Source organism: Lates calcarifer, linkage group LG2 (assembly GCF_001640805.2).
Source record: "Lates calcarifer isolate ASB-BC8 linkage group LG2, TLL_Latcal_v3, whole genome shotgun sequence".
Taxonomy (NCBI): Eukaryota; Metazoa; Chordata; class Actinopteri; family Centropomidae; genus Lates; species Lates calcarifer.
Genome location: NC_066834.1, coordinates 17480247 through 17494175, shown reverse-complemented (window position 1 = coordinate 17494175; position 13929 = coordinate 17480247). Strand labels below are relative to the sequence as shown.

Here is a 13929-nt window from a genome sequence, read left to right as displayed (position 1 = left end):
TGAAAAGTCAATTGTTTTTTTCCCCCAATTATAATAAAGCAATGAAATCATTTTACCAGTCAGCAAGGGTAAATTAATGAACCAAATCAAACAACCTGGTTAAGATAATTTCTGTCTTATATAATCATCTGTTTTGGTAAAATAATTGTAGTGGAGGAAGAAACTGTGTAATTCTTGACAGTGGTGGAATAAGTATTCATTATTTATTTAGCATGTAATGTTGAGGTCGGTAAGTCATGCAACTGCTTTATACACTGGTGAGTAGTTAAATCAACAGTAAAGCAGCATATTTTTCATGTTTTGTTTATAAGATATGTAAAAGGACTACATAATACTGTACCAGTAGTAAGTATGGTACTTGAGTAAATGTACTAAGTTACTTTCCTCCACTGAAGACTTGATGTTAATTATACCTAAAAAGTTACATGTGATACAAGTATTAAATCACAACAAACCCATGAATGTACTAGTTCTTGATGGAATGAAAACAACCTGATATTAAATGATTTTCTTAAGTATACCTGATGTAAATAAAGTGTAGTTTAATTGTTACTTGTTAAAACTATTGCCAAGTATTTTTAAACAAGGTGGAAAAAATCTGCTTGTGGCTAAGATAATTAGTAGTTAGTGGTGATAAGATTTCAACATGGTCACTTATTTAAAGAAAATTTCTCAGAACTGGTGGAATTATTATTGCTCACTGGAGGATTTTATGTATTTCAAGTGGAAAAAACCCCCATAATTTTCAGCCAAGGCCACAAGCTGCATTATATCATTATACAACATTTACACTCATTTATAGTAAGTTGTTTTATGTAGGAGCACTGGATGGATGCATATGGTCTATTTTTTGTATTATGATGAAATGTAAAGTCAAGGTAATGGCTCAATCTTCAGCTACACCATGCTCTGTTATACACTTTTGAACAGCCTATCTGTGAAGTCTTGATTGTATGTACCCCTTGACATTGAATCTGTTGTTACTCACTTTTGAAATACTGCCGAGTGAACTCGCCTTCTCATCCTGATATTAAATGTTATGCTAAACACCAATGGAAATTCACTCCCACACAAACCAAACTTTGACTGAATATATGAACGCAGTTTTTGGTTTAGAGCCTGAAACTTGTGTTATCCAAGGACTGCTGATTTGAAACTTTTAAAAAATGCACAGGTTGCAGTGTTTTAGTGAGTAGGAGTTCAAACAGCACAAAAAGCACACAGAAGACTGGTCTCTGGGATGAGATAATGACCGTACAGCATACCTGAGATCCACAAACGGCCTCAGATTTATTAACAGGGATCCACGTGGAAAGATTTGGTATTCAGTTCTATCTACATGTGGGGAGGAGATATGAAAGCAAATATCTCCTATATTAAATTTGAGACTGTTCATTTTGCTGGTGATGTGCCTGCAACTTTCCCTGGAGACAACAAACTCCAACACAAAACACAATGGGTGATGAACACGTTCAAATAGGACACTTCTCTGTGACATAAAGACAGCTCTGGAGTATGTCTGGGTCCCTGCCTGGAGCTGTAAGCCTTTATCCCCCACCCCGACCTCCCGCCGGAGGCGTTTTAAAATGATCGATTTTTACATTATTTTAATCCAATGGACTGACGTGTCATTGGAAAGAGGAGTGATGGATCTGGACGTGCAAGAATGGACATTGATCACTGGGAGAAGAGAGATCTGGTTGTTTCCCTGAGGATCTCCCCCCTCCCCTCCCCTTGACACACACAAACAGACACACGCACATACACACGATTGCGCGCTGTTGGCTGTCGGCTGTGACAGTGTGGGTGTTTATGCGCGCGCGCGCGCGAGCGAGCGAGCAAGAGTTGATTCGACTCGCTGCTGCTGCTGCTGCTTTGCTGAGAAGTTCATTTCCGATGAGAGAATCCGTTACGGCCGCATCACTCTGTTACAGATGCACTGCGCTGGGTGTTGTGGGCAATGCATGCGTAAAACAGCCGGTTCCGTGTTCTGTCGTCACGATGACCCGCGTATCATCAGTACAGAGTTGCAAAGATAATTAATGTCCTTCTAATATGAGGCGATCCATCTTAAACGGAAGCCGGCGTAAGGCTGCGCACAGTTTGCAGCAACTCATGGATTAAGTGTGATCCCCGTGTGAGATCGGTCGGAAAACAACGCACGCGAAAAGAGAGCGAGGAGGGAACGGAGGTAAGCGCGCACTCGAGCCTGTAAGAAGCATTTTTTTTCTGGGACGCGCACAGACAGATAGCGCTGCTGGTGAGACAGCAGATAGAGGAGAGCAGGAGAGGACGACACACAATACAAACACACATAGACAAAGTTCTACTGCGTCGAGTTGAAGTATGGTGCCAACAAATCTCTGCGCTCCAATTTAATGGAAGTTTTGGATCATAACGGGAAAAGAGGAGAAATATCCCCAAGGACCGAATGCACCCATGGATCTCGGTGTAGCGCGGGCGCTTTAGTGCAGTGGAGCCAATGAGATATCCAGTCATGATTTGGGTCGCGTTTTTACCCTTTTTGGTTTCGTGCGCACTCGGGAACAGGACCATGGAGCAGGTGCCGTTCTTTCACGGGCACGTATTCGAGAACTCGTCTCCGGGCTCCCGGGTCAATGGACTGAGCGTCCCATTGAAACGGCTCAACTCGCAGAGACTGTGCGGTACCGAGGGATCCGGCTCAGCGGCAGCGCACTTTAAACTCCTGGGGGACGGGAGCGAGAATTTCCGTGTCTTTGCGCACCACAAACGGGGGCATATTTTACTGAAGACTTCTGGCGTTCTGGACCGAGAGGAGCGCGCTGAATACGCACTGGGTCTGGGTTTGTGCTGCGGCCAATGCGCGGGACTGACCAGGGAAGAGGAAGAGGAGTCTCCGATAGTAGCTGAGGTGGCGTCCATCAAGGTGGACGTCCTGGACACCAACGACCACCAGCCCACCTTCCCCGGTGTCGATGTTAAACTGAGCCTGGATGATGCCACTGCGCTCCGCACGGCGATCTACACGGTCACCGCGCGGGACGACGACAGCGGCAAGAACGCGGAGCTCATCTACTTCACCATGCCCAAAAACGGGAGTTTCTATGCGGTGCCCAAAACTGGCGACATTCTCTTGGTGGACTCCATCCTCGGTCTGGGCGAGCCGATTAAGTTTAAAGTGTTTGCCCGGGACCGCGGGTGGCCACCTCGCACGAGTCAGAGCATAGCGGTGGAGATCAGTCCAAGGCAATGGCCCATGACGCCCTCGCTTAACCCCCAACCGGGGAAACGGAAACCCAACTCGTTAAGTAAAGTACCGGCGCGAAGGTCCAGGTCAGTAATGGAATCGGACAACCCCGTTTTCATCAACGTGTCAGAGGATGCAGGGATCGGATCAGTGGTGATGAACCTGAACCCGGTGAGGTTTCAGTCGGCCACGTTTGAGCTGGTAGAGCCCGACGTGGAGAGCTCACCGGTCAGCGTGAGCCGGGACAGCGGGGATATGGTCATATCACGGAGACTGGACCGAGAGACTGAGCCTTTGGTGGAGATCAGCGTCAAAGTTCAGGATAAAAGAGGTGAGCAGAAAGACCCGAGCACGCATGTGTGTGAGTGAGCGACACGATGCGTGTGTGTGTGTGTGTGTGGAGTGTGGTGTGAGAAGTGAGAGGAGAGAGAGAGTATTGAATCTGATGGTTTGCGCGCGCTTTTCTTGTCTCGTGTGCGTTCTCTGTCAGACACGTTGTGTATATTGTTGTAAATTTCCCCATCGTGGGACAAATAAAGGATTATCTTATATGTACAAATGATTTGTCCTTACAGACAGTATTTATATGTCATTTGGTTGAAATTCTCACATTGTACTGTGTGCGTAAATACGCACAGTGACAAGGTGCATAAATTTGATTTACATCAGCTCTGATGATATTGTCCTGAGGACGCTCTTTTGCTACCATATTCATATACATTATATTGTAGGAGAAGTTATAATAGACCTACAGTGAAACCTGAGACCATTATGAAGCACATTTTTATAATCTAGATCATTGGATAGAATTTGGTTTAATGTTGCTGCAAAGTAAATTTTCTTCCCTGGAACTTCTCCCTGTGGGTCCCTGGAAAGTATTTCAGATCCCACTGCACTAGAGGGGCACATGTGGAGTGGCTTTAAAGAGCGAGGAAACCCACACAAATAAATAAAAACCCCAGATTCTCTTGGTATGTTAAGCGCCACCTAACTATTACTACCTCAGTTTACAACATCAGCATTCCCAGTCAGCCTCATCTCCATGCGCCAACCATGCTCAGACTCTGAGATGAGGAAAAGGCTTGCCCCAGGGAGTCTGGCTGTAAGCACTGTCAGAGTACCTGGTGTTTACAATAGAGGTTAAACTGAGTGACATTCATCAGTGCTTGATGATGATTCATGTGTTTGGATGAATTAGGGCAGTGTGAATGTATCTGTTGCCCCTGCCAACAGCAACAGATGCTGGGATGTCAGGGGAGAAGTGTGGCGCATAACGGCCACTGTACCAACAGGTTAATTATCACCTGCGGATAAAGCAGAGTGAGCACAGAAATAGAGGGGGAGTTAACATGCAGCAGTGTGAAGGTATGAAACACTGGGCTAATTGACTGACTGTGACTGAGCACTGGTGACTAGAATGTAGAGAGCAAAAACATGTATCCTCTAGAAAAAAGTCCAATATTGAGTTTGCACTTGATTCTATTTATCTATCTATTTGTCTGTCTATATAAGTTGGCTGGAAGAAAGCAGTTCCACAGCTTGTTCCATTAAGACCAGTTAACAACATTTGACTGTGGGAGTGACCCAATCAATGTGACCTATTGGTCTTGGTAATGTGAACTATCCTGATGCAGAAAAGAAGCTGAGCCTGCTCTTGGCACACAATGCTAATTTACACTCCCAGTAACTGCATGCAGAGTTGGCTTTTTGTCACATTAATTTCCTTCTTAAAACAAATCAATACTGATGGAAAAACGATACTTTTTCAGTGTTAAATGTGACACTTATCTTACTGTTGCAGTACTATGGCATCCTCAGAGGGCTCCTTTATAGAGCATCAGAAGACATAGCTTATGTGCAGCTGCTGTTTTATTTTAAGGAGGCACTCAGTTGGGACTTTTGGCATCCAAATTCACCCAAGTTGTGTTATTGCAGGCAGGTCTCCAAACTTTTCTTTTTTAATTCAAGTAAGTAGAACAATGCTGATGAAATGTGTCACCAGTGATGTTTTCCCCTTCACTCCATCAAAAATTAAATGAGTCTGATGTTATTGTATATTTTTTCACAGGAGAAACCTTGAGTAATATTCTTGCGAAGAATGAATTGTCACAATGTTAGTGGAGGAGGATCAAAACAAGGTTTTATTGTCAATTTTAAAAGATGTAAATACTATCTATGAGAAGGCATTTTTATGAAATGAAAGTTAAGCTAGTGCATTTTAATGTGTAATCCATCTAAATCCAACCAGATACAATAACAATATGCTATATATTAAATGTAAAATGGCTTAGTGATTTCACATATTTTTGCTTACGTGGCCAAATCCCTTTCTGACCAGCGCTGCTTTAGGTGATTGGATCTCCAGTGTGCTTTGGGTGCATCTTTATTTGAATTTTGATGTCCTTCTCTAATAGGATGCATGTTAATACAAAGTTTAAAGAGGAGGATCAGCATAAATGTTTCCTAAATGGATGGGTTTTAAAAAAAGCCCAAAAGCCTTACCTCTGTGTTTGGGGTGGGAGAAGAGGGGCAGTGGGTTGAAATACATTTCATGACCTAACTGCGTCACACTGAAAGACGGCAAGTTTTCATTTCCGGACTTAGCAGCAGACACTGGGGCGGGTGGGGGTGCTCAGATCGGTGTCGCAAGCATGAGGAACGCAGCATCCGCTCAGTTGTTGGTGGCTTGGTTGTCGGCGGCTCGGCTGAAGTCTTTTAATCCATTTGGAGTGGAGAGTCCTGCTGAAGCCTCGACCTCCCTCCATCTGCTCGCATTATCCCTGTAATCCCATCTCATTCTCTCTGTCTGTCCCTCTGTCTCACTTTTTCTCCCTCTCTCCCGCTTGCTCTCTTACTTTGTCGCTCTTATTTTCACTCTCACTCCAGGGATTTAGTTTGAGTGGAGGCACAGTTTAACACAGCGAGAGAGAGAGAGAGAGAGCATTTGATGTGATTCTTCGAAGGATGGTCATGTGTGTCTGTCTGTGTGTGTGAGATTGGAAACGTTATGTACCAGGATCTAAGATCGCTTCTGCTTGTCTGCATTGCATTTGTGGCCAACTCCACAAGTGCTGCTGAATTTAAGCACTGTCTGAGTTGCATTACAGATATTTTAGACAAATAAATCAGTTCACAGCCACATTGTGGGAACTTGCCCCCCGTTTTATGGCAAAAACATCCACCCCACAAGGTAAACCATTAAATGTAAGAGTAAAGAACTGTTTTTTTGGGGGAGGGTTAGAGTTGGGGTCAGCCATGAGGCAACAATGGTTAAGATGAGAGTAAATCTGCAGGCAGTATAGAAGACTCAGAGCTATGTCCTCATAGCACTGACTGACACTGTTTTTACCAATTAATGCACAGCTACTCTTTATTTCAAACAAAATAGCTCTACTCCCTGCTTTATTTTTATTTTCTTAATAAAATCCTGTGTGTATTTGTGCATATCTAGCCTCTGTAATCCAAATCCTTCTTTTTACAAGTCCTTTAATAATGTGCCAACACCTAAAAGAGCACTGAGTATGCCATTACCAAAGGTTCTTCCCTCCCCTTTTAAAACAGCCAATATGACACTGTTCTTTGACTGCAGTGACTCCTGTTGGCATAATGATACATTAGTTTGGTTAATGAGTTAAATGATTAATTTGGGTAGTCACACACAAGTCCTTTGTCTATCTTGAGAGCTCTCCCTTTTGAAAAAGCAACTTCTTTTTCTTCTTGTTTCTTGCCTTGTCATATTTTATTATCTTATCCAGTTTCTGTCAGGGTATAACCATAGTATATACTTAACACATAATTTCTAGCTAGCTAACTTTTAGCTAATGATTATAATGCATTATAATGCATGTTCTGGCAGTGAATATGGCAGTCTTTATGACAGGAGACTGACATTAAATTGAATAGATCTTTATTTCAAACATATGGAATAAATATGGAACATATTTTCAGCATCAGTATTTAGACTCAGCGCTAGTATTGAAGAAAAGCCAGATGTTTTATGTTTCTTCCTTTGCCAAAGAGCTAACCAACGAATCAACACTAAACAAAACAAAACAAACAAACAAAAAAAAACTAATCTGATAGCTACACAAAGCTACTGGGGTGTTGATTCTCAGTGGGATCAACAGTATGAGTAAAATTTCTACTGCACAGGGAGTCTTATGTTTCAGTGTTGATGTTAAAAAATGTAGTTGGTTGGATATTTAAAAAAATATCTGCCACATGGCAGGGGATTCAGCTAATTCCACTTGTTTCCAACACTTAATTGTTTTCATCAGTTTTTTTGTAAGTACAGTAAAGCGGGGTACATGCAAAAAGATAATAGGACAGATTAGCAACAACCCCCTCCCAATCAAAGTTAGGAAAGGCCTGATTATCTGATGGTTCTAAAGATTATCTTGTCAGGTGTATTAAGACAAAGCCTGTCTGCTCCAAAGATGATCGGGCACCTGATAAATATTAAACATTTCAATATTTTATGATCAAAAATCCTGGCATGTGGGGAACATCGAAGAAAGCCGAGCACACACTCTGTGGATTGGAATGGAAGGAAGGGAATGATAGCCAATCAGGAAGCAAGCTGACTGAAGATGGAAACGTTCTTTACCCTGAAGTCGCATTTGACTGTGCAAGATTTTGAGTTTTTAGAGTCCGAGTCCAGTCCAGGCTGTTGGTAGTGAATCTATTAGTGTGTGGTGTGCTGTGTTGGTCTTTTCATTGCACATCACACCCTATAAAAACCAAACTGTGTCAACAAATCTTTCATCATTTGTCGTCATGCGTGTGGTCTCTCACATTTTCTAAATCCATTAAGATTTTAAAAATCTTTTAGTGTGTGCCAAACTCAAGGCTCAGAATGTAAAACCAGAAATTTGTTCTAGTTTGTTCCATGTTGCTGCAGTATTTACTGTATACACATCCATTTGTTATTTATAAGCATCAGTCAGTAGTGAGTAGTTTATGGATGTGTATCAAAAATTAGAACGTAATCACAAGGATTTAGCTGCCTGAGCTTGAACATTATTTGTTTTCTGCAATTTAGATGTGTGATTTTGATGATAAAAATATTACAGAGATGACAATTGAGTACCAGGAAATCTGCCACCACTTTGTTCAAAAAACTCAATTTCTAGGAACTCAGAAGTGGCTGTGTCTCTTAAGTGACTGAGAGATGTTTTACACTGAACTCTGATCATAGCAGTGTGAGTGTACATCCATGTGTGTGTACAGACCACATGTATGTGTGAGATCTAGCGTGTATGGGATTTTGGTGAATGCATCCAGTTATTTGACATCTCAAAACACACAATTGCACATGTACTGATACACATTCACACTTATACATACTGTACATTCACCCACAAAATACAACATTGTGCTTATTGTGAGTTGCGGGTTGCCAAATTATCATTCCATATCCAGACAGATGGCAGAGAGGGAAGCCTGTTAGCTGCATATGTTCCTTGTCTTTTGTTTATTGAAATGAAACAGAGTCTGCATCCATTTGTTCTTTCAAAGAGCATAAATAGCACTTATTTGGTCCTCTACGCACACATGTGTGTGCATACACAACGAACAAACAACAAATCCAAAGACACTTGAATGCTTCTTTTTTTGTCTCACTTCATTGCATTTCTTTGTCTATCTTACAAAAAATAAATAAATAACCCACACATAGTGAAAAAAAGTCTATAAGTTGTCTAACCGCTTATTATGACCGCTTGTTACATTGTTTGTGACTTCTAGCAGCCATAGTAATAATAACAGGAGCAAAGGGGGAGGTCAGAATACAGTTTCCCTTTTTAAACTGATAAGTCATTTCATTTATGCATAACCGTCCCATACTCTTAACCACATGTTTACTGTTGTTTCCATGGCAACAATGACAACCTAGATGGTCTTTCTGTGTCTCAACAGCCAACTCTCAGTGCCTCTCTAACTGCTTGCCCTCTCTTCCATTCTTCTCTTTTCATTGCTCAAGAATTCTTGTTTTTGTTTTCATTGTTTTTGTCTTTTATGCAAATGGTTCATTAAAAAGCATCGGAATTTAAAACTCTGTGCGCTGCAGTCGCTGCAATCATTTAGCATCCAGAGGCATTTCTGATTGCTCTTTTCATTTGCTTCAACAGAAAGTTATATTTTCTGTGCCTCTGATGGTTGGTGCAGAGCCTGCGGAGAAACACACAGTCAATTTGAGTTTCCTCAGCTTGCATTCGGATTGGTTACTTTCACCATTGGTTTGCCATCTGCAATCTGTAGAAATCACAATTCACAGCTTCAGATACTGTCAAACTTTCTGGTGGAATTTCTGGCTTTTGCTGTTATGGTTCTCTGGTTAAGTGGCTGATTGAGAATTACCATTTGATCTCTCTGCTGTGAGCACAGAAAGGAATGGAAAACACTGTTACTCTTACTTTGGTACCAGTAAATGAGATAAACAGCAGCTCAACAGCTCAGTTGTAGAGCAGTTCGAGTTTTCTAGGATGAAGGGGTTGTTAAAAGTGTTAAATAAAATGCAACGTATTGGATTTTAAGCATATAGAAGAGTTAGAGAAAAGATTTTCCAAAGCAAATTGATGGGCACAGATGTTGCAGTTGAAACAAACTCAATATCTTGACATGTTGAGCCTTTGGCACTTTTGAAATATCTTTATATGACAGTAAAAGCTGGAGTTGATGACAACAAAGGAGATACAGTTGTACCTGAGGTGGAAACACTGAAAAAAGTCGAAGTAGCAGTTGAAACAGAATTACTGAAATTCAAGTGATGGTTGAAAAGGAAATGTTTTTCAGTGTATATGTGTATATGCTGAATGGAAATGAGGTGTCAGTTTGAGTGTGGGCACTGAATGAAGTATCAGTTAACTGCCATTCAAGTGTAATATAATATTTAAAATGTATTTACTCATAATACCAAAGTAACTGGTGGTCTTATTACACACCCATGACATTGTTTGTGGTATTATTTCTCATAAGTCATTTACTGTCCCCCCCCCGTCTGGCTCTATTGAAGATAAACATGATGGAAGTGATTTTTTTTTTTTTTTTTAAATAAACTTTTCACTCCTTCCACCATCTGTCATTGCCAGAAACTCTGAAAGCTTTAGCATCATTTGTTCTGGAAGAACAGTGCTGTCTTCCTGTTTTGTGACACAGACCAATTCGGCAGATTCGCGTCCAAATCCAAATGCGCTACGGAGGCCAGGAGAGGCTGCCAACATTCTCTGAGTTTGGCCTGTTTGTTAAAGGCGGCTGTAGTAAAGTTAATGTGGCAATGGTGATCTGTCATGCTTGGTAATGTGCACAGTAATGAGAACCACAAAAACAAAGAACGCATGCATGTATCACCACTGCTACTCACTGAAATGTGATAAGGTGATGCAGTTTTTTTTTTTACTTAAGAGCTGGCCTGATATTAGGGACCTGCATTTGCATCATATTGAAAATGACTGGAGACAGGCTTGTACCAGCCCTGACCTGCAATCCATCAGTTCTGATCTGAAACCTTAAAAACTTTTCATCGTTTAATGTCAGATGAGGAACAAGGCATGTCCGTTGACATTTCAATCTCTCACCCTTCAGAAATCACCTCTTAAAATGACTGTGTTTTATTTTTAAGGACCTTTTTCTGCACAGTGACAATAGAAACATTTTAATGAGCACAAAAACTGAAAACAGTAACTCAATAACCAAAATTTGTGTACCTATCACAACAATACATTCTTAATGTATTTCTGGCATTGTTCCCATTTAGCTAAAGTTTTGGGCAGTAGACAAGCGTTTATAGTCATGTGAGCGGCTCTGTGAGGATGTACTGAGGCACAGCAATGTTTTCTAGCAAGTTAATATTTGCTAATTAGCACTTACACAATAATACAAAGTGTAGCTGAAGTTAACAGGAATATCATCAAAAATTTTGACCTGAAAAAATGAGGGGCTCACCAAGGTTATTATGATTTATGCTCTGAGGAGGATGAATGTCTGGACTGAAATCTTTGCCAAGCCATTGTGCAGGTGTAGAGATAAAACATAAGAGCCCAGACCCATTTCTCCTTTTAGGAAAGTTATAAATTATGGTGCATATAAAACAAACTAAATGCTCTAAGGTTCTTAATTATCATAATTTTTAAAAAATCTAATTTCTTTATTTTCGTGGGGACTTCTTGAGTTAAAAGTCATTTATGAGGAACTTTCCACAACATTTAAAGAGTTGGTTGCACCTGTATCACTGTGGGTTCTTATGGGTACTTGAGGAGAAATCAGGGGAGTTGAGGGAAAATGTAACATGTACTCCAAAAACTAATTCTGGGGACCTTTTACAACCATGTAATCAAATGCATGGTTGCAATATAAAAATTCAAATTTATTGATTTAAATAAACCTTCTAAGTTGCAAAAATTATTTTGATGAGTTGTGTTGAAACAGTAATGTTGGTAATTATATCAGCTTAATATTGTGTGTAATTTAAATTAAGGAAGGTGCTGCAGAGGGTAGTAAAAACCACTGAGAAGATCACCCATGGCAGTTATCCTTCCATTGAAGAAATCTATATCAGCAGGTGAGGTGCAGGAGCAGTGTGGCCCGCACCCACCCAGCCCATGGACTGTTTGACCCCCTCCCCCTCGGGCAAGAAGCTGTGGAGCATCAAAGCTAGAACAAATAGCCTCAAACACAGCTTCTACCCAGAGGCTGTTAGACTGATGAACTCTATGCACCAGCAAAGCACTTTGACCCATGCTGCTCTGTTTCTGATGCTGCTGTTTTTTTTTTTTTAACATGCTGCTCAGCTTTTAATTCACTACACAAGTGCTTTTATTGAATATATTTCTTATTGTTTTTATTCTTATTTATTCTATTCAAATTTAGACTTATTGCTGGTCCTGAGTACGATTTTCGTTTTCATGTGTAAGCATGCAAATAAATAAGGGAACCTTGAACCTTGAACCTAACAATTCTTAAGTGAGTTGGAATTAAAAATACCTTTAACTGTAGAGGAAAAGCTAATTCCCCCAACCCCAAATTTAAAAAGATTGATGCAAACTGTTTTTTGTTGAGCCTAAAGATTGTTTTTTAGAGTGTGTGTTCTTACCTGAAGGTTTACAGTGTTACCTTCCTCTGCTCTATATTAGTGTCACAGAGTTATTTGTACACAGTTCCCTTTTAAAGATCTGCTCTTAGAGAGCAATTTAAGAAACCAGTCAGTTAATATATGAAGACAACAGGTGAACAGGTTAGTAAGCTGGCTCAGCTGCAGAGTGCTGTAGTAATGATCAAGGACAGGACCTGGCTAGTAAAGAAATACAACATGATGTCCATAACTGAAGCCCTGGAGGCTGCTGCACAAAGTCTTACAGTGTTGGCAGCCAGACTGAAGAGATGTTCCAGAGGGGCAGAGGCTGAAGGCATAAATGGTCTGTTATAAAGGCACAGGTCTGCTTTAAAAAAATTAAAAGGGACATATGGTGGGTTGGGCTGTCCAGCTACAGTAAAAGAGATATAATAGACAAAACGGCATAATTTAACAAGACTTAATCATAATATAAATTGTGAGAGTTTAATTTTAAATAATAAATTACTGGGATAGAATCTAGTGAGAATAATGAGATGAGTGAATTTTAGAATGTGATTAATTGAGTAGTTTGATATTTTGGGAAATATGCCTCAGTCTAAATACTGCCAAGCAGCACTTCTAAAGTTCAGTGATTAACATATTACGTCTTGTTTGTGTGATTGGTACAAAAACTGAGTAAATTTAACAAACGAGATATAAAGTGTTAAATAGTAAGCAGACTGTTCATTTTTGGACAGAGCCAGAGTCTCTGGTCTGCATGCTACGCTAAGCTAACTGGCTGCTGGCTGTAACTTCATATTTAGCTCATTTCCCAGAGTGTCAAACCATTAATTTGATATCAGAATCTGCTCTATATTTTAACAAATAACTTGATATAGAAAAGTTTTTATGTCACCGTCACATAACACATTTAGTTTTATAACAGCTAGTTTAATTATCTCCCTACAATCCATACGAAATTTTACACCACCTCTCTGTTCTCCAAGGGACCAGCTGCAGTGCAGTAAGAAACCAAGAGCCAAAACACCAAAAGCTGAAACTGAGCCGTTTTGAAAAAGGTGTGAGAAAGACTCATCACATAACACCAGTGCTCTGTGCTTAACAGACCTGAAAGCAGATGACTGCAGGCTCCCAGAACAGGAAGCAGACACCATCACAGTAGCAGACATCCAACAGCAGGTCACAAACACCAAGAGCTGGACAGCAGTAGAGCCTTACAAAATTCACACCTGCTGCTTAAAGAAACTAACAGCACTGCAAAATTATCTTGCAGTAACACAGATTATACTGTCCATCTATCCATCTCTCTATCTATCTATGTAGTGACAGACAGTTATGTAAATTCTTTGTAATAATGACTTGATTACTAATTCATTTCCATGCGAGGACAGACAAAGCTGGATGGAAATACCTGTGATTCTGGTTTCCAGTGTTAATGCGTTAGTCCATTTGAATTGTTTCATCTTCCAAAAAATCATTATGAATAATTCATTGTGGTTGGCAGCAGCAATTTGTGCTAAGATCAATTTCAATTTCTGAACAATAAATTTGATTTTTAGCATGGTAGCTTACCTTTTTAATGGAATTTTGACTGCTTTACAATTCTACCTCTGCTCCTTTTATACCAGGC

General features: G+C 40.4%; 1 protein-coding gene across 1 annotated transcript in view; it reads left to right on the top strand.

Annotated features, from left to right (window-relative positions):
• The first annotated feature begins 1900 nt into the window (after nucleotides 1-1900).
• The window catches only part of si:ch211-186j3.6 (neural-cadherin), a 266619-nt gene continuing 254590 nt past the window's right edge, over nucleotides 1901-13929 (top strand). The window contains exon 1 of the mRNA XM_018697417.2: nucleotides 1901-3560. Within this exon, the coding sequence (XP_018552933.1) occupies nucleotides 2483-3560 (1078 nt within the window). The 5' untranslated portion in view covers nucleotides 1901-2482. The remainder of the gene's footprint in view (nucleotides 3561-13929) is intronic.